Source organism: Sparus aurata, chromosome 18, assembly GCF_900880675.1.
Source record: "Sparus aurata chromosome 18, fSpaAur1.1, whole genome shotgun sequence".
Lineage (NCBI taxonomy): Eukaryota > Metazoa > Chordata > Actinopteri > Spariformes > Sparidae > Sparus > Sparus aurata.
In genome coordinates this window covers 35619429-35641059 of record NC_044204.1, presented here as the reverse complement: position 1 = coordinate 35641059, position 21631 = coordinate 35619429, and the positions used below count along the sequence as shown (strand labels likewise).

The 21631-nt window shown below is 42.5% G+C and overlaps 1 protein-coding gene across 11 annotated transcripts in view; it reads right to left on the bottom strand.

Annotated features, from left to right (window-relative positions):
* Nucleotides 1-21631, bottom strand: part of rapgef2b (Rap guanine nucleotide exchange factor 2b) — a 110230-nt gene that overhangs the window by 50905 nt on the left and 37694 nt on the right. For all 11 annotated transcript variants that reach the window (XM_030395652.1, XM_030395653.1, XM_030395660.1 and 8 more), the window contains exons 4-6: nt 17276-17359; nt 4229-4304; nt 782-949 (exon numbers count right to left, since the gene is read on the bottom strand). In XM_030395652.1, coding sequence (XP_030251512.1) covers nt 782-949; nt 4229-4304; nt 17276-17359 — 328 coding nt within the window. The remainder of the gene's footprint in view (nt 1-781; nt 950-4228; nt 4305-17275; nt 17360-21631) is intronic.

The window sequence follows — 21631 nt, the reverse complement described above, 5'->3', positions numbered from 1 at the left end:
TGATAATTAAAGAGGCCAGAAGATGTTAAGCTAGACACCTCGTCCAAAGACGGAGGCAAATACGAGAAAAAAAGTCAAGTTTTTAATAATTTCTGGGACAAAAATCATCGTGTGAGTCTTTCTGTTTATCTCAGACCATAAACACCCAGTTTGGGAGTCACTGCTTAAAACAAAACTTTCAAACTGAAAAACTTCTGTGTTTCCTGGTTAATTCATCCAACAGCATCATTTATTCCTCTTCACATGTGTAGAGACATCTGAAGACAAGTGCTGGAGTGAGCAGGTGTGTTCAGGTGTCGGGTCAAACATCAGAACACAACCACAGGAAGCACAAACAAACAGAAACTACAGGACACTCAATGAACTACAACACATGAATACAGAGAGGGTGGATCGACACACTGAAGCCAGCAGAAGCTACAAACATCACACACACACACACACACATGTAGCAACTTCAGTCTAGCAAGGAAGAGTACGACAACAATCAAACACTGCAGGGAAGAGAGCTCAGGATCAGGAGAACAGACTGGATTGTGCACCCTGTGGGGACGAGGCTGCCCTTCTCCAGGACACACAACGTCCACACACAACATCCTGCAGCAGAGGGTCAGCTCAGGCTACCGAACACAAAGTTGGTTAAACAGGAAGTGCACATTTTCAGCCTGAAGAAGGAGAAGCACGACACACAAACAGAGCAACACTGAGTCGCCTCAGGATTCACAGCGATCCACCGCAGCGAGGGTAAACACACCGCACTGAAGCGCAGGCTGCAACTCACCGTGTGGTATCCCCGGGCTATGGGCGGCTTTCCGGTGGGGTACGGATCCACGGTATCGATGATAGTCTGTCTCTCCCCTTTCTGGTTGATCTTCCGAAAGCGCCGACGGGACTGTCTGTGCGAGGCTTGTCGCTGGAAGTACTCCTCATTTTCATCCATATAGTCCACCTGGAAATGATGGGGATGGGGAGGGAGGGAGACGGAGAGAGAGGGGAGTGACTGTCTTCATCTTCATTCACGCCCATCCTCACTCCTCCCCCCATAAACACACACACACATCCCAAAAAACCCCACCCGCCTATACTCCATCTCCCATTCCTCCTCCTCCTCCTCCTCCTCCTCCTCTTCTTCTAACTCCCGCCCCTCTTATTGCGTAAAAATAGAAGTGTGTGTGGGCTACACGGTTGCACACCTACGTCAAAGGGTTCTCACAAAACGAGAAGAGACGGAGAGAGAAAGAAACACGGGGATGAGAGAGGAATCTGGAGTGAGGGAGGGAGGAAGACGGTGATAAACAGAGAGCAGATGAAATTTCTCGACTCTCTCTGTTAAACGTATCAACCACAATGAAATTACACGTTAAAAACAAGATAGAATCCCTGGTCCATTTTTAATGAACTGAAAGGAGAAAAAAAGACATTTTCCAAGTGGAAACTGGCACAGGATGCCACTCGAACAACGCAGGCGGTGAAGTCATCTCCTGCAGCTTTCTGAAGTATTTCTGGTTCTTAAATGGGACCACTCTGTTGCCTGGCGGCTTTGGGTCACGATGGAACAACATATTTAAGTTTCTTCTCTTTTTTTTGGGACCCACTCCTCCTCTTCCTCCTTCTCGTCCCTTCTCACTTGCTACTTTCACTGCAGCTTCACATTTCACAGCGCTCAGCCTTTGGGATTTCACCACTAAAATCTCCCTCCGCCGTACCAACTGCTGCCATGACAACGGCAGGGGAGCTGCGTGTGAGCGAGAGCATAAGTGTGATTGTGTGTCTAATTGCGAATTTCTGAGCGATGGGTGCAAACATGTGTGCGTACAGTACGGACACGTGAGCGGCTTATTTTCATTTTATTTTGACGTCTCTTTGCTCATCGTTGTGAGCGTGTGCATCTCTGGCTGTGTTCGTCAAACTTGTAGTAGAGTGGAGTATCCATGTCCCTGAGCACAAACCCTCCTCAGTAATTACAGGGCGGGTTGACACCTCTTATAGCAAAAAAGGGGGTAAGACCAGAGTGTCTGCAGCGAGCAGAGCAGAGGGTGTTATTACTGAGGGGCTGGTGTGAAGCTGATATGGGCTCAGATGACAGAAGCCCCCCCATCTACGACGCACATTCATGGACACACAGCAATTACAGTATGTGAGTGGAGATCAGTGAAGATGTGCGGTGACGGCAGCAGCAGCAACAACCGGTCGTTATTACGTGCTTGCAAAAAGTGGGTTATATTTGATGTCTTCCTTTAAGAAAGGATTTGTACGTGCTTGAAAAAGTATCCTGCAGAAAACAGTGTTATCAGTGGACGATGGTTCAGTCAGCATCGTAACGCTGTGACGTGTCGGCTCCACTCTCAGTGTTTGAAGTGTTCTGGCCAAAGTAATCAAAATATTTGCACAGCTTTGTTCACGGCCCCTCGACATGCTGCTGCCTGCAACTGCTCGACACAATATTAATTCGGCTAATTATGTTTTTCAGCGGCGGGCTGTGGTCTGTTTTCCCAATTTAATGCCTCTTTAAAGATAAATCTGTTTGAGGATGGTTGTGTGAAAGTTGTAATGACAGGAAACATTTAAAAACACCAAATTACAACAACGTTTGAAGGTTTATCTCAATCATTTATTTGACATAAAGCGTGGATAAGTATGATGTTTGAATCACTGGTCTTCAAGATTCAAGATGTTTCCTGCTCTTCAGAAAGGTTTCTTGAGTTTTGTTTGCGGGAAATATGATAAGCATTTATCCCCCGAGCTGCTCGGTTTATTGATTATTCAGCCGGGAGAACAATAATATGCATCAACTTTGAATATTAATTAATCCTAAGAGTCATTTTTAAAGCATAAAATGCAAAACATTCTCTACTTCCAGCTTCTCATCTGTAAGGATTTGCTGCTTTTTCACTGTTTTGTGTAACAGAAACTGAATATCTTTATGTTTTGAGGATATTGTCACTATTTTCTGACATTTTACAGCAAATAACTGATTAGTGGTGAAAATAGATAATGCAAATAATTGTCCGTTGCAAAACTATTTAGGGTTATTTGTTTCTTTCCAATGTAAGCACCTCAAGGCGATAAATACCAAAACAATTCACAATATGTGACTTTATTAAAACTGGGGAAGGATTCTAGAGAACTCAGATCCAGTTTGGATTCACCTCCCATCCTGTCACGTTTCATCAAGTCTGTTTTCTCGCTGCACTATGAACAACAGCTGTTTCATTTTCACAACACGGATTTCTGTCTCCAGTATTCTGCCTCCCTGTTCGCTCAGATTCATCAGCAAAACTTGCATCTGTTCTGATGTGCAGGCCTCAGAGGGCTTCTGTTCAACAGATGATTGTATTGTTCTGCTACCTCCTGCCTCTGTGCCCCTCTGAGACGGGAATGATTTGTTCCCTGCAAACTTCTACCTCATGCCAACATTTTATCTCCCATTAAACTGGGTCAGAGTTTCTATCGGTCCTGGACTCGTGAGTCCCCGGCACATGCAGGACTCCAGCAACGAAGCGGTTAACTACAGCTGTGTTTTAAGGTTGTGATGAGGCACATGTAAAGATTAGCACAAAACATCACAGGACCGACTCTCAAATGATCCGCTGCGCTGTAGGTAATGTAGGTTTAGTGATCCACATGGGGACAACCCACTCTTACGTGAAGGAATTACAAAATCAATAGTTATTATACAAGTAATTTTCCACGCTAACATCAGAGACGAGCAGAGCTGCAGCTATTAATCGATTAAGTGTCAACTATTAAATTATTTGCAGACAATTGTGATAATCCATTGATCGCATAATTGGTTTGCATAATTGTCTGAAGAGAAAAACTAAAAATTCTTGGATTTAAGCTTCTTAAATTTGAATCCCTCTGGTTTCTTTTCTGTCTATGACTGAAATCTTCCAGTTGTGGACAAAAATAAACATTTACAAAACAAAACATAGATGCCATTTTGATTTGGGATATCAATCATAATCAACAATTTTAGTTTCCTGAAATTTTATAGACCAGAAACAACTACTCGATTAATTGAGAAAATATTTGTTGGATTAATCGACAGTGAAAGTTAGTGTTAGTTGCCGTCCTACAGATGAGTGAGAGAAAATGCATGAGTGTATTTGTTCCTCGTGTTTTTCTTCCTTTCACCGTGTTGGCAGCTTGATCACTCTGATTGGTGAATGTTACACAGAGATAATTTTGACGCTTATGTGCTAAAAGTCTGAACAATAGAACTCACCACAATCATCTCTGAGGGTTCCAGGACGATGCACTCACATCCGCGTCGCAGGCTGCCGGCTGACCGCTTCCCAAAACTGGAGAGGGAAAAAGACATTTATGAAATGATGAGAAAAACTATTTTGGGTGACAAGTTGATGTTAACAAAAGCGGAGCAGTGTAGCACCCCTTTGCAAATGTGCATCTGTTTTCCGACGGCACACTGATGGCCAAGAAGCAGGCGGATCATTTAAATATCTGCGTGAGTCTACAGGTGAGTCTCTGCACAACATTTTAAATATGCACTATGGAATTTCTATATAAATGTTGAACAGAGCAGCATTGAATGGACAGTTCCTCCTTTCAGCTGGAACCACTCCCACCTGGAGGGAAACACCCGCCTCTGGAAAAGTCCACTTTCGTGACGTCACAAGTTGTACAGTATGTCTGGCTGCTAATGAGAGGGGGGAGCTGGAATATTAAAAGCAGCAGAGACCAAAATGTCTCACAGAAGGGCAGCAGCCATGGAAACTCTGAGCATGAGGAGACCCAACTTGTGGGTTTGATGAAGAATGCAGCCTTTGTCCAGCACAAGACCTCGATGTGGAGACACAAGGACTTCCTTGTTTGTTATTTTAACCGTCCTTCGATTGAGAATGTGACCCACATCTTGTTGGTTTGGTAATATTTCTTTTAGATAAACTCGAGTGACACCAAAAGAACAGGCGGCTGTCGAGTTCATGTGGCTGCCTCGTGTCGTGCATGCGTCCTGCGTTGCATTATTTAGATTCTCCAGCTGGGATTTCTTGCGAAAGTGGGACATTCATCTTTAAATTCAGATCGAGGCAAAGGTGGCCTGGAAGCTCCAGCAATGTCAACACACACAACAATAGAACAGAGAATTATAAAGAAAATAACCATAATAACCTGGTGAACTGAGAATTAATCATGAAATTGTGTTTGTTTCCAGTAAAATTGGATTAGATTCATTCTCAGAGGTGAAGAGTTCTCCTGGAGTAAATATACTGACTGCTGGTTACACACAACAATTTGAAGATGTCACTGTGGCTTGTGGAAATCTTACTAACTGCTACACTGCAGGCAGCTGGACGTGTTTCTGTGTCTTGAAGAAGTTCCACCTCTCACACAGAGATAACAATCAATATCATCACTAGTTGCAGCCCTAATCATTTCATTCATGTTTGTTTCTTATCCGCTTCTTTTATTTCTTCATTTGCATCTTTTGTTTGTTTTATTTCGTTTCATACTGAGGATGTTCCGAGGGACCAACTTCCCTGATGTTTAAACAGAAGTTTAAACTTGGACAATTCTGAGTAATAAAACACGCCGAAAACAAACTGAGCACAAGTTCATACATATTACATCTATGACTCAACAGCTGCTGTTTATTTTGACTAGTTTTTTCAATGCATTTATTTTATCAGAGCTGTAAGTATTTGTCCAACGATCGATAACTGAGGTGAAAGAAAATTAAGAGGCAATTATTTTCATAACCAATTGTCATATTGCTTAAGTTGTACTGGTTCCAGGCTGCTGTTATCACACACTGATGTTCTTATTTCATTAATGAAATGTGCTGATCCTCTGGTTGTTTCCCTTCACTGTGTGGCTGATGTGAAGTGAGTAACCTCAGGTGTGGAACGTCTCAGTACTCACACTGAAGTGAGCAGTGAGTATGTTGTGTGGCTATCTGCACGAAGGTTGTGGAGGTGGCAGCCTTCATCGATCACACTGACAGGTGCAGACTTCAGGCACAGCGTGGCCTAAATGCTCGGGAGCTCTGGGCGTGTGGCTACATGGTGTCGGTCCGGCCCGGTCAGCCAGCTGCAGAGAGCAGGTGATACTCTACCTGCCACTTTGGCAAAGAGCAAATAATGATTTTTCATGGAGCCTTTTATTTTCTAAAAGTCGATTCCGCTTGCTTTGCTTTTCTCTTTCTGCCGCCTTTCACCGACAAGCCTTTTGTTGGGTTTTGTGTTTTTTCCTCTTTTGTCAGCCGTTCTGTTGTTTCTCTGCCGGTGCTGCAGTTTTATTGACTAATTTGTCAACTTTATGATACCCTCTGAATAACAGTTTGTCAAAGAACTATAGTGAACTGCTGCTGGGTTGCATAAAGTGAAATCAAAGACAACAGTCAGTGACAGGCCGGACCACGACGAGCTGAGAGAATAAAGGCAGTCGGCGGGTTAATGCTGATGGTGGCTGTTTGCTTTGCCTGAGCTCTGGTGTAATGCCGTTCAGCTCTGCTTGTAGCCTCCCGACATACACCGGCTGAATTCCACCACAGAGCCGAACGCAGCTACAGTATGGAGAGCTTACTCTGTAATTTCACTCACATTCTCACAAGAAGACAAACGTTGGAATTCTCGTCCAACTTATATCCAGCAAAGATGATTTGTCAGCCGGGCAGCAGCTTCTGAGGAACGAACGAGTGCTTTTGATCCGGTCTTTACAGACATTTAGAGTCGGTAGCAGCTCTGATCCTGTTGAGCCTCTCTTGGCTGGCTCTACTGTGGAAAGGGGAGCAGTGATTCCACCCATTGTGCATCACGAAACACGCTTGGCCACTAAATGCAAACACCAAAGTGACATGTTCAATCATGTCCCTCCATTACATTCCGAACATTTGTAATCCGATCCACCATTTTGCAGGAGGCAAATGCCACTGGCAACGTGAGATATTAAAGAAGGGATTATAGAAGTGCAGAGTGAGGGGGCGAGAGTTTTTCTAACACAAAAGTGTCTTGTTTGGAGATTAAAGCCTCCACTGCTGTATGACTAGTCCTGAGCAAACATAAAGTAAAACCTAATGAGTGGGTGAATGCAAATTAGAGAAATAACATATGTTTAAAACAAACATTTGATTCTTTCAGTTGATGCTTGGTTGCGTTGGGATTTGTGCATCCCTGCAGCAATCAACACCATCACGCATGCAAAGTCTGACCCATGCAAATATTTAATTTGTAATAGCTTTACTAAAGGATGCTGAAGTATGTGCACAATCTATTCGCAAATAAATAATTCAGCAGTGTGAAATCCAGGTCCACAAGTTGATGCAATGTTCTCTTTTTCCTGAGAAATACCGAGTGTGTCGGCTGACAAACTTACAAAGCCAGATAAGAGGATACAGGAAGATAAGAAAGGTGCCAGATGCTTGAACAGGTATCCAACTCTTTGATAACAGCGCTGAGGAAAGATTATCACTGACATACTTTCCAGGACAAAACGCAGCTGTATGTGCTGCAACATTTTATATAACATCATTATCTTCACCTAATTGTCCCTTCGAGGGGAATTCACTCAACAGAAGCCATTAAAAATAAAACAGACATCATGCAATACATACATTCATAAACACGTTGCATATACATGCACAGACAGACATAAACTCAAAATCTCTTAAATGAGGGTACAAGTACAACATTTTACACCAGTTTCTGACGTGCATGTAGCATATAACTGTCTCGAGTCTTTCCCAAAGCTTAACATCCATCCAACCAATCAAAATGATAGTTAAAGACTTTATCTGACAGCTAAAAGCTACAACCTTTCCTTCAAAGGCTGATTTGGTCCTGATACACCTGGCTTTGGTGCAACACCTGTTGCTTAAACATGACCTCACATGATGTAGTTGTGTCACTGACCTACTTCCATGTTTCATAACGTTCCCCGACTGCTGCCTGTTCTACTTTCTACACACACAAAATACTGCTTATGTGCATTTTCAGGGGTATTTGTTGTACTTCAGTCAAAGAGATTGTGATGTATTGGAGATGATTGTCTTGCAATGTACCAAATATCCCAGAATTGCTGTATCGTGACATTAATAATATAATTAGTTACTTATTATATTAACTCTCACCCCTACTTAAAATCAAGAAAAGAAATAAAATGAGAGAAGAGATTTGACTTACGACCATTTTTTTTATTGTCTGCTTTTAAAATATTCTATTTTGGTTAAAAATTCTATAAATAGATGAATAAATATAAAACATAAAATAATACAAACTAATCCAAGTGCAACACGTTAGCAAGCCGACGATATGAACACAAACATAGAACCGCTGCAGGCACGTGAAACGTAGATTCTTTAAATAGCTCCTCTTCTCTTCTTTTGAAAAGTTCCTGAATTTGCTGCCATCAGACACTTTGTATGAGCTGCTTTCAGACAGGCGGCCAGTATCTCTCTTTCAAATTAAACCCTGAAGCTCTCTCTCAGTTGACAGACTGACATCTCCCCTGCCTCAGTGGCCTCGCATTCCCCCCCGTTATACAACAAGCCCGGGCGTCTGGAATGTCAGTCCACATGCATCACCAGCCTTTCACTCTGCAGGCCCGGCAGCCCACCACCAAAGCCTCAGATCCATTCTGCTGTCTGAATGAGGCAGTGCAATCCCTAATCTGCACCCCTGGTCTTAGCTGGAGGAGGAGGAGGAGGGTGGAGGGAGGAAGGGGGGCTCCTCACTCTGTTAAGCAGTTTAACTGAGTAAGTGGTGAGAGGGCACACCGGCTTCTTTAACCCACCAGACCCTTAAGAAGGACAAAGATTAAACTCCCTGGTTATGCAAGACTTTAGACCCAGCACAGGAGGAGGGAAGGTCAGCGGAAGGAGAGGAAGGAGTCTCAAGAGTCCACGACTGTTAAGTCAATGAAAACAGCATCCAGGCTAGAAGGGTTTACCAACATCCTCTCAGAGCTGCAGCTGACCGTCCGACCACCTCTCGCCATCCAAACATAAACAGAATACCTCGCAGGAACAGCATGGCCGTGCCACACACATACCGCGGACCTTTGCCCCGCCACTTCTGAAATAGAGGCAGACGCTGATGCCAAGAATGTGCGATTGACTCGTGACTTTTTCCTTCCCGAAATACAACCTCACGGACATCGTAGGGGCTAAGAGAAAAGGGCATTGAAGTTAGGAGGGAGCGGGACAACGCTAGCCACTCAAAACTTCTCCAAGACGTATCAATCAATCATCTCTGCTGCTATCATCCATTTTTAACACATTCTCCCCTCAGCAGGAGCTCCATCTTTGTTTTGGTTTCAAAGTTGCCAAAGTTGCCCCCCCCCCTCCGAACTTGAGGAGCGCACACCCCTTTCACTGGCAGCACACACCGCACACTGTCAGATCCAAAATAACATCAAAGTCGTGCTTCGCATTCCAGATTTGAAGGCTTTACTACAACCAGCTCCCGGCTCGCAGACGAGTCAGACTTTTAAATTACAACCAAAAAAAACACACAGCAGTATCTAGGCACAGCGTTGGTGAGTCATTAAGTACTGCTGTAGTCTGGACACTCACCCCCGACACGCCAAACTGCTCCCAGACTGACACCGCCACCTGATAAGATAAGAGGGTCCTCTCCTTCTAAAATATCCTCCCGCGGTTAGTCCCACTGTCCCACAGTCAGTCCAACAATCACGTCCCGAGTCCTGACACTTTGGTGTGGCTGCGGCATATCGTCCTGCACACACCCCGCTGCTGCTGTCTGAGAGAATGGGAGTGTGTGGCTCGGAAAGTGTGTGTGGATCAGCCTCTGCCCGATGGCTCGGCCCCCTTTTCTCTCTCTCTTCCTCTGTGTGTAATGTGGTGCGTTGACTGCAGCCAGCATTCCAGCGTACGACTCACTTCCTGCTACAGAGTTACCAGTGAGTGAGAGGGCGGGGTGTGTGTCCATGCACGTATTTGTGTGTGTGTGTGTTGTGTAGGAGTGGGTAGGTGTGGACAGCTGGTATCCTCCCCTTTCGGTAGAGGTTGCTCATAAACTTTCGTAAACAACTGAGTAGTCAATAGATCTTTGAATGAATCCTGTCAAATTAAATAGAATACAACTGAAAATCTGAATGAATGTCCAGCTGATTATTCACTCTTTGAATTTAACATTTTTGATAGAGCTAAAAGTATTAATTGATTAGCTGCAGACTCTTAATTTAACAGCCGACTCTTTTGATAATCGATTAATCGGACTGAGTAATTTCTGTCTTCCCTTGAAATATAGCTGGACGTGTCGGCAGGTCTCAGTACAAATATCCAGGGGTGTGACTCGGACTGCTGTCGGCTGTTTAGCTTGTATCAACGCCACCACAACTTCCTCCACCTCCTGGTGTGGAAGGTGGCTAACAAGCATATCATGTGAACGTGATACGCCACGTTGGACATATCTGTGGTTGGCAGAAATGCTAATTGCTAACATTACAACCAAACAACTGATCAGTGAATGGAGGAAAGCCCAACAGCTGTCTTAGTTTACCATAACACGGTTAGCATACTTCCTGGTAGCAGAGTATTTAAAGTTAAAGTTATACTCGTTTTTTTTCTTTATCTCTACTTTGTTCAAGGTCACACGCTATATTGTTTTTTTTTACATGTGTCTCAGAGCAGTCACATGGTTCATCCTCTGATTACAATTAACACCATTATTAAAACAAAAACCAAACCACTTCTCCTCTGAACACACTTCAAGTTGTTTATTTGAGAGCTGCACTTTACATTTCTCGTGACATCCAGCGCTGGCTTCTTCTTATTGAATGTACTTGTTGTAAGTCTGCCAAATGAATTAATGCAAAAACTTTCCACATCAACCACTTCCACAGATCTCATACTTATGGATCAGCCTTGATCCTCGTTTGAATGTGAAGGCTAACAAACAGCTCAAGATGTAATGAGTCGGCAGCGCGGCTGACGAAGGATTAGACTTCAGACTGCTTTACTGGTGAAAAAATAAACATAATTGGCGACGAGCAAATCTCAATAATATTTAATCCCAAAGTGAAGAGTTGTTGTACGAACGTTATGTACAGCTTTTTAAAATAATACAATCAAAATCAGAGCGATGCGTCAAGCAGCAGAGATAATACTGGATCCTCTCATCTCTATAATGTCACTAAAGTAATGTCTCTTCATCAAATGTCTCTCACAGGTACTGTAGGTTCTTAAAACTCCACGGCCCAAATTAATATTGCAAACTTTCTATTAATTCTTAAACCATCCAGAGAAAGTCAAGACAACCACGATGACCTCAGACTGGTTAAGAGCCACAGAAGGCATTATACAGCCAAGTAGAACTCCTATGACTAATAAATTGATATAAATGTGTAAAAATTGGTGGAAACCTCCTTCAAATTACATTAACACTTCAAGCTTCACATTAGAATAGCTCATGAAAAAGCTACTCAGCAGTAGTTCAGTTCAATTTGAACATTTAGAAGAGACCATTCACTCATAATGTGACTTTATAACAGAGTCTTCAGCAGTGGCGCTCATGTGAATGTCTTTTGTTATTTTTAGATGTTTTGCCTGTAAATCAGTTGGAAAATAATACACAAACTCACTTGACCACATAAACTTTCAATCAAAGTTGCAAATACAACATTTACAGATACAGTAAGAATAAAAATCCCCTTCAAGCATAAACTGTTCATAGTTTCCAGCACTGAAAAAGAGATGAGTTGGATCTGTACTTTCACAATTAGGGAATGAATTACCACTGAATCAGTGTTTATTTCCCAGTCACAGATGAGTCTGCTGCTGCTGCTGACTGACAAGAAATGATTTGAACGCTGCTGACCTTTTCTCCCAGCAGTTCACAGGATAAAAATGATGACATCCTTCTGCTAACTGGCTGCTGATATGAGCTCAATTCAGTGAACAGTTGCGTTTTTGGTGAGCTGATGATCTAAAACTGTCCAGCGAATGACCAGAGGTAAAGTTCTGACAGCAGTCATCTGATAATAAATGTAGGCAGCAGCACGAGGAGAGGAAGTGAAACCAGCTGGAGGTTAATAAAGTCTATATCATGGTGGAAGTTTAAGTTCCACACAGGGGGATATCATTCAAACTGCAGCTAAGAATATCCAAACATGTTACACAACATTTGAACATTTTTTCATGAATGATGCTGTTTGGGAGAAAAGGCTAATGAGAAATATTTTATTGATCTGTTCTGCCAAAGTTTAGGTGTTATGATTTTACATCATTTGAAGTTTTCTGTCCATTGCTTAAAAAGAAAGTTGCTGAGTTGCATTAAATGGAGAACTGCAGCATCGACACATGTGCACATCGATCTATAAATAACTCTACATTTGCCCACAACAAGAGCAACCAACCAACAACTCTGTGTCAAATGTGAGTGGATTTTAAATCCAGAGAATCACACTTTTGTTCACATGAATTAAACAAACGCAGGATCAAGAGGACACATTATGAGTTTGATCGTGACCCAACCAACAGATGTGTGGAGCATCTGGAATAAATGTGCATGTCAGAGGACGACCAGCGCAAGAAATGACAAAAAGACGCGTGTCAGATTCTGACTTACCCTCAGATATCTAATTTCTAAGCTGTGTGTGCTGTTGTAACTGTACACAAAGAGAAGCGAAAGAACAAAGATGTTTTTACTTTCTGTTCAGCAAACCTGAAACCACTTGACCATTATCATCAAGTCAGGAGTGAGGCTGCAACAAACGGCCAGCTGACACATCATCAGTTCATCTGCTAATTTATTGAGTTAAAAAGAAAGATTCCCAGAGTCAGAATAAAAGTCTTTGTATAGCTTCTTCTGTCTTTACAACCACAAATGAAGAAGAGCAGGAGGTCCTTACATTTAACAGGCTGGAATCAGGTGGAACAAGTCAGTCTCTGGTCATTATCTCATGTTTACCTAAACGTATTATAAAAGATGGCGGACTGTGATTGGTCCACTGTGCAGTCTGCCTCGTCTCTCGGGCAGGACCAGACAAATCCATCCAGTCTGACCCTGACATGAACACAGAACATGCTTCAAACAGCACGTGTTTCTACATGTTTCTGTGTCATCCTGTTTACTGAGATTTATCTATTTGGGTTGTATTTGATCTCATGTTAGGGGTTGGTTGGTTTCTTTCACCTAACGACTGAGTCATACCTCTCTGGATCACATCTCACTACAGAGACCGGTGAAGAGGGGGCAGCACTGAGAGACGAGCACTGAGAGACGAGCACAGAGAGAAGTGATGGAGGCATATCAGGTTTTCAACCTTGCTGCCAGAGTAGATATGAGCAGCCACTTCTGGGCAGGGCCTGCTTGAAACCCAATTCCACCACATCTTTAAAAGCTTCAGGAAGTCCCGCTGGACTCCATTCAGTTCCTCGCGTCACGACCAATTTCCCCTCCGCGCCATCTGAACCTCACCATTTCTCCTCTAATCTCTTTTCTTTGTCATTATGGCCATTACAAAAACTTCAATGAGAAAAAAAAATCCCAGTATGAAGGAAGAAAATACCGAAAACTACTGTGAACTGAAAGAGAAACACAACAATAGCTTAGATAGTAAAGAGGAAACACCTCAGCATGAAACCAAACATGTCACCTCTGTACAAACACTGTCACACCTGTTGAGGTGCGACAGTCGTGGATCTGCCGTGACGTCAGCTGGCTTCTAGTGTATGCACAATAATGTACCATGCTGTTACTGTAACAGACAGTGAACGATTCTCTGGAACCATTACGGGGAATACAGCCGCTGTCAAAAGAAATGGTTCCTTCTTCAACTGAAAATTGAATTGGAGTGCTGAGCGAGTTACATGACCCAGAAGTCCTTGAAAACTTGAATGAGAATGTGTCATTTTGAGTGTGTCATTTCAAAAAATGTTTTCTTGTCACTGGGGAAATAGGCCTCGCTTCATTTCACCCACAAAAACGATGTTTTCTCTCTGGCAGCTGCACAGCGAGGGCTGCTGAAGAAGGCACAGCTGTAATATGTAACACTCACAACAGCTCTATCAGCTAAAATTTATAAAAATGTCTCAAACTAATCTTGAAGACAATTATATCTACAACAACCAATAACAGCATGCCAGATATCCAACCAACCAATCAGCGCACAGTACAGAATCTGTGACCTGTCATGGTGTCACACTTTACCAGAACAAACTGATAAGTCAACATGTCCTGATGATTTTAGTAGTTATTATTCTGATACGGAGATATTGTTAATCTATCACGCTGTGGACTCATCTAAGAGGTTTTGTGGTGCTCTAGCAACACATTACTTCCACCTTTTCTTCTGAGTAAGGACGGGCGATATTTACGGCAGAACAGCGCCGCAGGGATTTTCATTTCCAATACGACATGGCGACCTGCTCCGAGGTGCGTCTGTAACTGTTGACGTGGGCAACGGAGCGGCTGTAAACACTCTTTCTCCCTGCAGGATTATCAAAGAATAGCTGCTTCACTACTTTTGTAATAAACACATTTCACTTCCTATACATTCTTCACAATAAAAGTCCCCCAATATCTAGTTATATGAAAGCTTTTATAATGACGTAGCAAAACCAGGAGATGTTGAGCTCACACCAGCTGTAACTTCACCAAACTCCTGAAACAGCTCAAAGCGAACATGATGAAACAGTAAAATAAAGCAGATGTCTGAAAGTGCAAAGACAGCTGCAGGAGAGAATCTACAAAAGTACTGAGAGCTGAAGACACGGAGACTTTTAAAGCGTCTTTCTCTCTGGTCAACTGCAGGAACATTAGTCTCGCCATCATGATGCACGTTTGTTTGAGGGTAAGAGACGGCGCCGTGTTCTGGGTTTAACACAGTTGTGTGACATCACCGCGGCCTGTTTGGAGGCGGGGCAGACAGGCCTTTGACCCACTCCAGTGAAGGTCCATCTCAGCGCGGCTTGACTCAACTCGACAAAAGTTAAAATGGCAAGATCTGAATCGGCGCTGTCAGAAGTGCCGGAGGGAAAAACCCCACAAGAAACTGTCATCACTGACAACATTTGTTGCCTGACTAGTTTGAGTCAATTCATACAAATGGAGCTCAGCAGACTATCTGTTGTTACGCTCTGTAAAATTGCTCCCACAACCGACTCTGCTCTATATTCTGATTGAAGTGTTTGTGATTGCTGGAGCTCAATTTCCAGATTGTGCATCAAATGTATAATTTAGTGACAGAATTGAGAAAGTCTTGTGCAACACAGCTGGCATCTCTCGAAACAAAGCGAGCTAACTTCATGCGGTCTCATACAGCAGAGTGGTCTCCTACGCAGGCTTGCTTGCAACATATGCTTAGTAAACATTTTCAGAGCTCAGTCTTCCCCAGCGACTGCAGCCGGGCATTAACTTTAATCTGCCAATACCTGCAAATCCCCCTCCGGTATCCCATACACCCACTTTCACCTTGTCAAAACTGAAAAGGTCGTATTTAAGAGGGGGAGCAGCTTTTTGGCACATTTCCGATCAAGTCTTCCGTTTTAAATGCCTCCCACACTCGCGTGAATCCAGAGAATGACCGCTGCCGACCCCCACAGTGTGCTGCTGGGATAGCTGCGCTGCACGGGCTAAAGTGGCGGCCCCGAGCTCTGAGTGGTCGTAGGTGTGTGTTATGCAAGCCTAATGGATAAAAAGATCATTGTTTTCAAGACGCCCACAGAGATGGTTCATGTAACAGATCTGCTTGTGAAATCGCAGCTTTTTAACATTTGGGTCTTGGCTTCAGAGGTGGTGATCACTGCTGTGAGCTGATGGCTGAGAGCTGCAGAGGGAAACATTAATCTGAAGTCCTCTGAACGTGTCGTAGATAATTATGATCCATCACGGGGGTCGGGCTCTGGTGAAACACTCACAAATCTTTACTTCTTCAAAATCCTGCTTCAAACATTTGTTTCTTGAAAACCTGCCGTATCAGAGCAGGAGGTGGTGTTACATGTGAATCATGACCTCAAACACTTTTTTAACCATTAACGAAATGAAATTGTTGCATTTTCCCTCCAGTGAAGCTGACACTATAATCAAAGCAACTGTTTCTCCGTGGTGTGACTTATGTTGATGTTAGAATGTGGTGGTGTGTTGTTATTGTGCTAAATTACGGAACGGACAATATAAATTCATGAGTAACACTTTACATCCTCTTATTGTATGAATGTAAGCATAAACATAATGTTGTATTCAGCTGAGGGGATGTTTCAACTGTTAATGTTCTGTATTCATCAGAAAATACTACTTCCCCTATGAAGATGTATTTTATATTATCACAGCTGTTATTACAACTTTTCTATAATATCACTATCTCATCACTAACAGCCTCCACGTATTGATGAACACAGCTGGACACTGTATCTACAATATAGTGAGTTATGAAACACTTATTCAATATTCACATCTGCTTTAAAATGCTTAATAAAAGGACCTGGAGTAAAAATATAGTAAATAAATCTGAGTGAATACGTTCTGATGTAGAATCTGTACAATCAAAATGTTTTCTGCTTTCTGTTAACTGGAAGTTTAAACGTTGTGTTTTTCATGTGAACTGGGGATGATTCCGTGTTATTCCCTTTACTTCTTCTTCGTCTTTTCATTCTGGACTTTTTCTTTGGGAATATTCGCTTATTCTTTGCTCTGTGTTTTGTCAGTTTGCTTGCTTCGTTTCTCTAGAAACTGCAGGGAGGATTTGCTGATCATCTCTGGTGTCCTGCAATAAAAATGTACCAGATGCACTGGAATACCGGTTTGTTTGGATTATACCAGCAATCAGTTCAAATTAAAATCCTCTGCACCAATTAGATGCCAATAATTGACACGTCAGCACATTCATATTTTGTGCAGTGGTTGGACAATAATAATGAATGTGTCACTTTTAGAAATCAAAGACTGCAAAATTCCCTGAGTCGGCAGCAGTGGTCACTTCCTCCTCAGTGATTATTTTCTGTGACAACATAAATAAAATATATTTTTGGGACAGAAAAACAATTATCTGGTTTTAACTTTTGTGAGAAGCCAACAGGCCGATCTGTCCTCTGTGACCTCAAGCAGCCGCTCTGCTAACAATGTTTAATAAGCCCATTTTGATAAAAGGAATCGCTCCTGGTTACATCTGTGGATGAGAGAAAGTTGAAAAGAGGGGAAACAAACTATTTTGAGATTGTATAAATTAAAATTGTCTCTCTCTTGTCAGTCCAGGATTAGCTTTTTATCTCCTTCTGTGACGGAGCTGTTCACACGTTAGCACCGATATCAAGCCACTGAACGGAGCCCTGAACCAAGATGGCCGATGATCCTACCTGCTTCTGGGCAGGAACATGGACTCTTTGATGAAGACGGAGCCGGACAACAGGATGTACCAGCAGCTTCCGATGTCGTCAGGACTGGAAGACAGAAAGAAAGAGACAGTTAGCACAAATACCACAGGAGGCAGAGGAGATGTCCAAGATGTTATGATTCCAAATTATGAATAGAGTAAAGAGTTGTTAAAAACTGGGAAGATACAGGCCTCCAAAATCACATTATTGCACAATTTAGAAGCAACATCTCTTCTTTCACGAGTGTGCAGGTACATCGAAGACATGTAACAATATTATAACAGCCTTATGGAAGAATTCTTCTTAATATATACATTATTAAATGAATAACTTTGGGTGTTATTTTCTTGAAATGACCATGCCACACAAAAAATAAGATATACGAATGAATAACATATAATAAACAAAATATACTGTAAAAAACATAAATATCACACTGGATCAAATCAAACAGCACATCATGAATAAGAATTGTCCAAATTTTGATCCTCTCTGTTCGAGGGTCGATTCATTATTCACTCTATTACCAGAAAATAAATTAACTATTATAATAAATTGTCAGTAGTTGAAGCCTCTCAGATGTTAATATCTGCTGTTAATCTTGGTCCATGAAGACTGTAAACTAAATATCTAAAGGTTTCCGTGTGTCGGTTAAACAAGACAAGAAAATAAAAAGGACATCAAAAGTTTTTTTTGGGACATTTTTTGGTCCAAACGTTTGAGATGCTAATCAGGGAAATCATGGAAAGATTGAACATGATAAAAATGATGATTTTTTGGGAGCCTGAGTTATTTAACGCTGGAACATCTGCGTTGTGATTTACTTGATCTACGTGCTGCTGCGATCTAATGCGTCAGCAATGTAAGACTGCTCACTTTGCCAAACACAGATCACTGCTTTTAAAAAAAAATAAAAAAAGTGAAAAGATGAAAACATGAGATAGAGAGAGTGGAAAGTGTTAGAGAGAGAGAGAGAACTATGAATGAACTGAGGAAGCATGTCTCATCCTCCCACAGCCATGGCCCTGCTGAAGCACACAGACGAGGAAATTGGGCACTGCAGACGAGGTAAACTCAGAATGACCTCTGAATGATGCTGCTGGCTGTCAAGTTCTTACAACACGACTGGTAAACAAACACACATACAGACTTCCACCACACTCACACAACGCTTTTAGCACCTCAGTTAACTTACAGACACGATTTCAGGTTTAATACGTCAGGTGGCGTTGGGAGGGAACATCGAGATACTAATGAGGAGAGTTTGCTCTCAGATAAACTCACTAAATATGAAATGAATTCAGACTGTCAGTGTTAATAAGGCATGCTGTAAGAACTGTGCTTTTTTAATATATCAGTTTTGTGTTCATGCTCATCTAGCTCATCTCAGGACTTTCATGGCTACCAGAGGGATTGCAGAGAGATAATCTCACGAGGCGGAGATGCACTGAATCTTCTAGGCTCAGTACATCCAGGATTATCAAAACATGCCAACATACTGAGCATGTAAACAAATGCTATGGAGATGGATAAGAAAGTTAATGCTCACTTTCATTTATATGCAACTGGCCAGAGGGCTCAAAGGATAAACCTCGCATATGAAATCTTGAAGCATGTCAGTTCAAATATCACAGAGAAACCGGCAGTTCTGCCACTCAATCTGATTTTTCCTGGATTTTGTTAATACATTCTCGATTGGTTATTCCAGAGCTGAACAACGCCGTCGTTTCTGATTTAATTTGAGATTTTAAAAATGCAAACATCAAACACGTCACCTCTGAGCCCTCTGACAGTAAAGAGGAAGTAGAAACCCACAGGAGGAAGTATCCACATGACACTGATACCTCCGTCCTCCGGCGCTGGGACGTGAACACTGAAGTTCTGGCGGCGGTGGACAAAAATAGCCGCGCGTACAAAAATGCTTCATTCTGCTGTGAAGATTCAGCACCACTACAGATGAATTATGATTAACTGTCTCAGTTTGGTGCCTTTATTCTTTATTCCAGCATCCTGACGATTTCATGACACGACAGACACTACATGTAAAAATGAATAAGTCAGACCAAGAAAAAATGAAAAATGCTTATTACAGTGTCCCGGAGCTCAAGGTGATGTCTTGAAATACCTTAAAATATTGTACATAACAAAAAAAGCAGCATATCCTTATGTTTAGGATTATATATTATTTTGGTACAAATTCTGGAAACGGGGGTAACAACCAGCCCGGCTCTGTCCAGAGGAAGCCATTTCCAGCTTGCAGCACCTCTGAAGCTCATAATTAACACGTTATATCTTGTTTGTTGCATCTGCACAGAAACCAAGGTTTTATATGAGAGTGAAACCTTTCGATATGGCATTTTTCTACCTGTTTTTGTATGGATTAAACAGTCAAGATGCTGAGCTAATTGGCTGCTGGCTATAGCACTAAATTTACCGTACAGACACGAGCGGTGCTCCGGGCAAGAAAGCAAAAAAACTATTTGTGGTAAAGGAACAAAACAAAAACAAAACCAATGAAATATTTGCTGTTTTGTTATCGGTCTGCATCAGTTCAGGTATTACCGTTAAGCTTCACCTGGGGGTGTGAAAACCTGTAATTATCTTTGCTATGAATGCACGACATCAACTGGAAATTCAAATGGATGTTTCTCTGTGTGAAGCCTGCATCTGTGTGTTTACCAGCTGGCTCTTTGAAACGCCGCCTCATCACAGAGGAAGAATGTCTGCTCATCAAGCTGAAATCAAACCTTGTACTTGAAGGTGCTTTGGTGTTAATAAGGCAGCAGCTTAAGTGATTATCACGGAACATTTTCACCTGGTCTGAGTGAGACTTTTTAATTGAAACCAGAGGGGAAAGAAAATCAATGCAGACATCAGCAAGGTGGGGCTGGTTTTCGCTTACAGAAATGTAAAGGATGGGTGCACTTATTACACACCCGCCCCCACACAGACACATAGATTCACACCAAGCGTCGGTGCTGACCGAGATTTTTTTTTCTAATTACCGAGAACAAAGTCTCGGCCCTCCCTCCGCCTCCTCCTCGTCCTCCTCCTCACCACACTTTCCTTGTGGAGCTAATGAGGATGCAGACAGCACACCCTACTGACACGCTGCAAAATCTCCCTCGCTCCCTCCAACAGTCTCCTTTTTCCCCCTACTGATCTCTACCCGCCTCCCTTCAGGCTCCCTCCATCCTTTTATGGTTCCTCCTCGCATTCAGAGATGACACGAATGAAATGCTCAATTATTAATTGCTGGCACGCAGATGCACCGAACGAGGGGAGAACCTCGTATGGCTGAGGGAGGGGAGGCGGAGGGGGAGAAGATACAACACCAAAAAGTAGAAGATAGGAGACTCTTATGCGCCGCGACAGCTTGACTGAACTGGGTCACTCGTACTGGAAGCGATCGTCAAATGCTAAACATCATCTACCAAACCCTCTCGGGAAGCCTTGAACAGGGTTATGCGAGTGCCACGGAGGCGCTGGTAGGAGGTAAAACGATGTGGGAAGGGTGATTATAGCATCAAGACTTTCAGGAAATCTACTTTTACGAATTCCAAGAATGAAATGTCCCTTTTGAAAATGTGGAACTGAGTCACATTTGGCTGTCGAAAAAATTGCTAAGTAGACTCTGACATTCACTCTGTACTTACATTTTTTAACAGGATATAACAAGTTGCCTCTGGGTTTGTACTGACAGGACGGCCATCTTTCAACACACAGGAGGTGTCTGACAGGCACATTCTGTGGCCCTACATAAACAAGCAAATGAAACAGGACTATCTTAATTGTTGTGATGTTTTCACCATGAAATTCTCCAGAGACTCTGGGGACATTATGAAATGGAGCAATGAAACTGCTTTTGCAACCATCCAATTGTCCTAAAAGCAAAGTTGTTTTTCCAAAAATTAAAGCTGAAACAAGCTCGGGGGGGCGGAGGGCCGCTGGGAGGCACAGTTTGAATACAATGAAATATTTCTGACCAGCAGATTTTGCACAACATCAACATATTGTGTTTGGGAAACTGTCAGGAGCTTTCTGTGTCTCCCAAACATGTTGTGTTGTATGCCATCATCAACATTAAGCCGCCAGGAACACAATGGATTAATTAAAGTGGAAACAATGATTTAAAGGGAAAAGATGCAACTCTTGACTCATTACCTTCACCGAGGAGGTTACATACTCAAACAAGTCTGTTTTGTTGGTTGGTTGGTTTGTTTGTCAGGAGGATTTCACAAAACTGCTGAATAGTTTTCCACAAAGCTTGGATGGAGGATGTTCTCGGCCCAGAATGGACCCCATTAACTCTTGGTGCTGATCCACTTTCTTTAACAT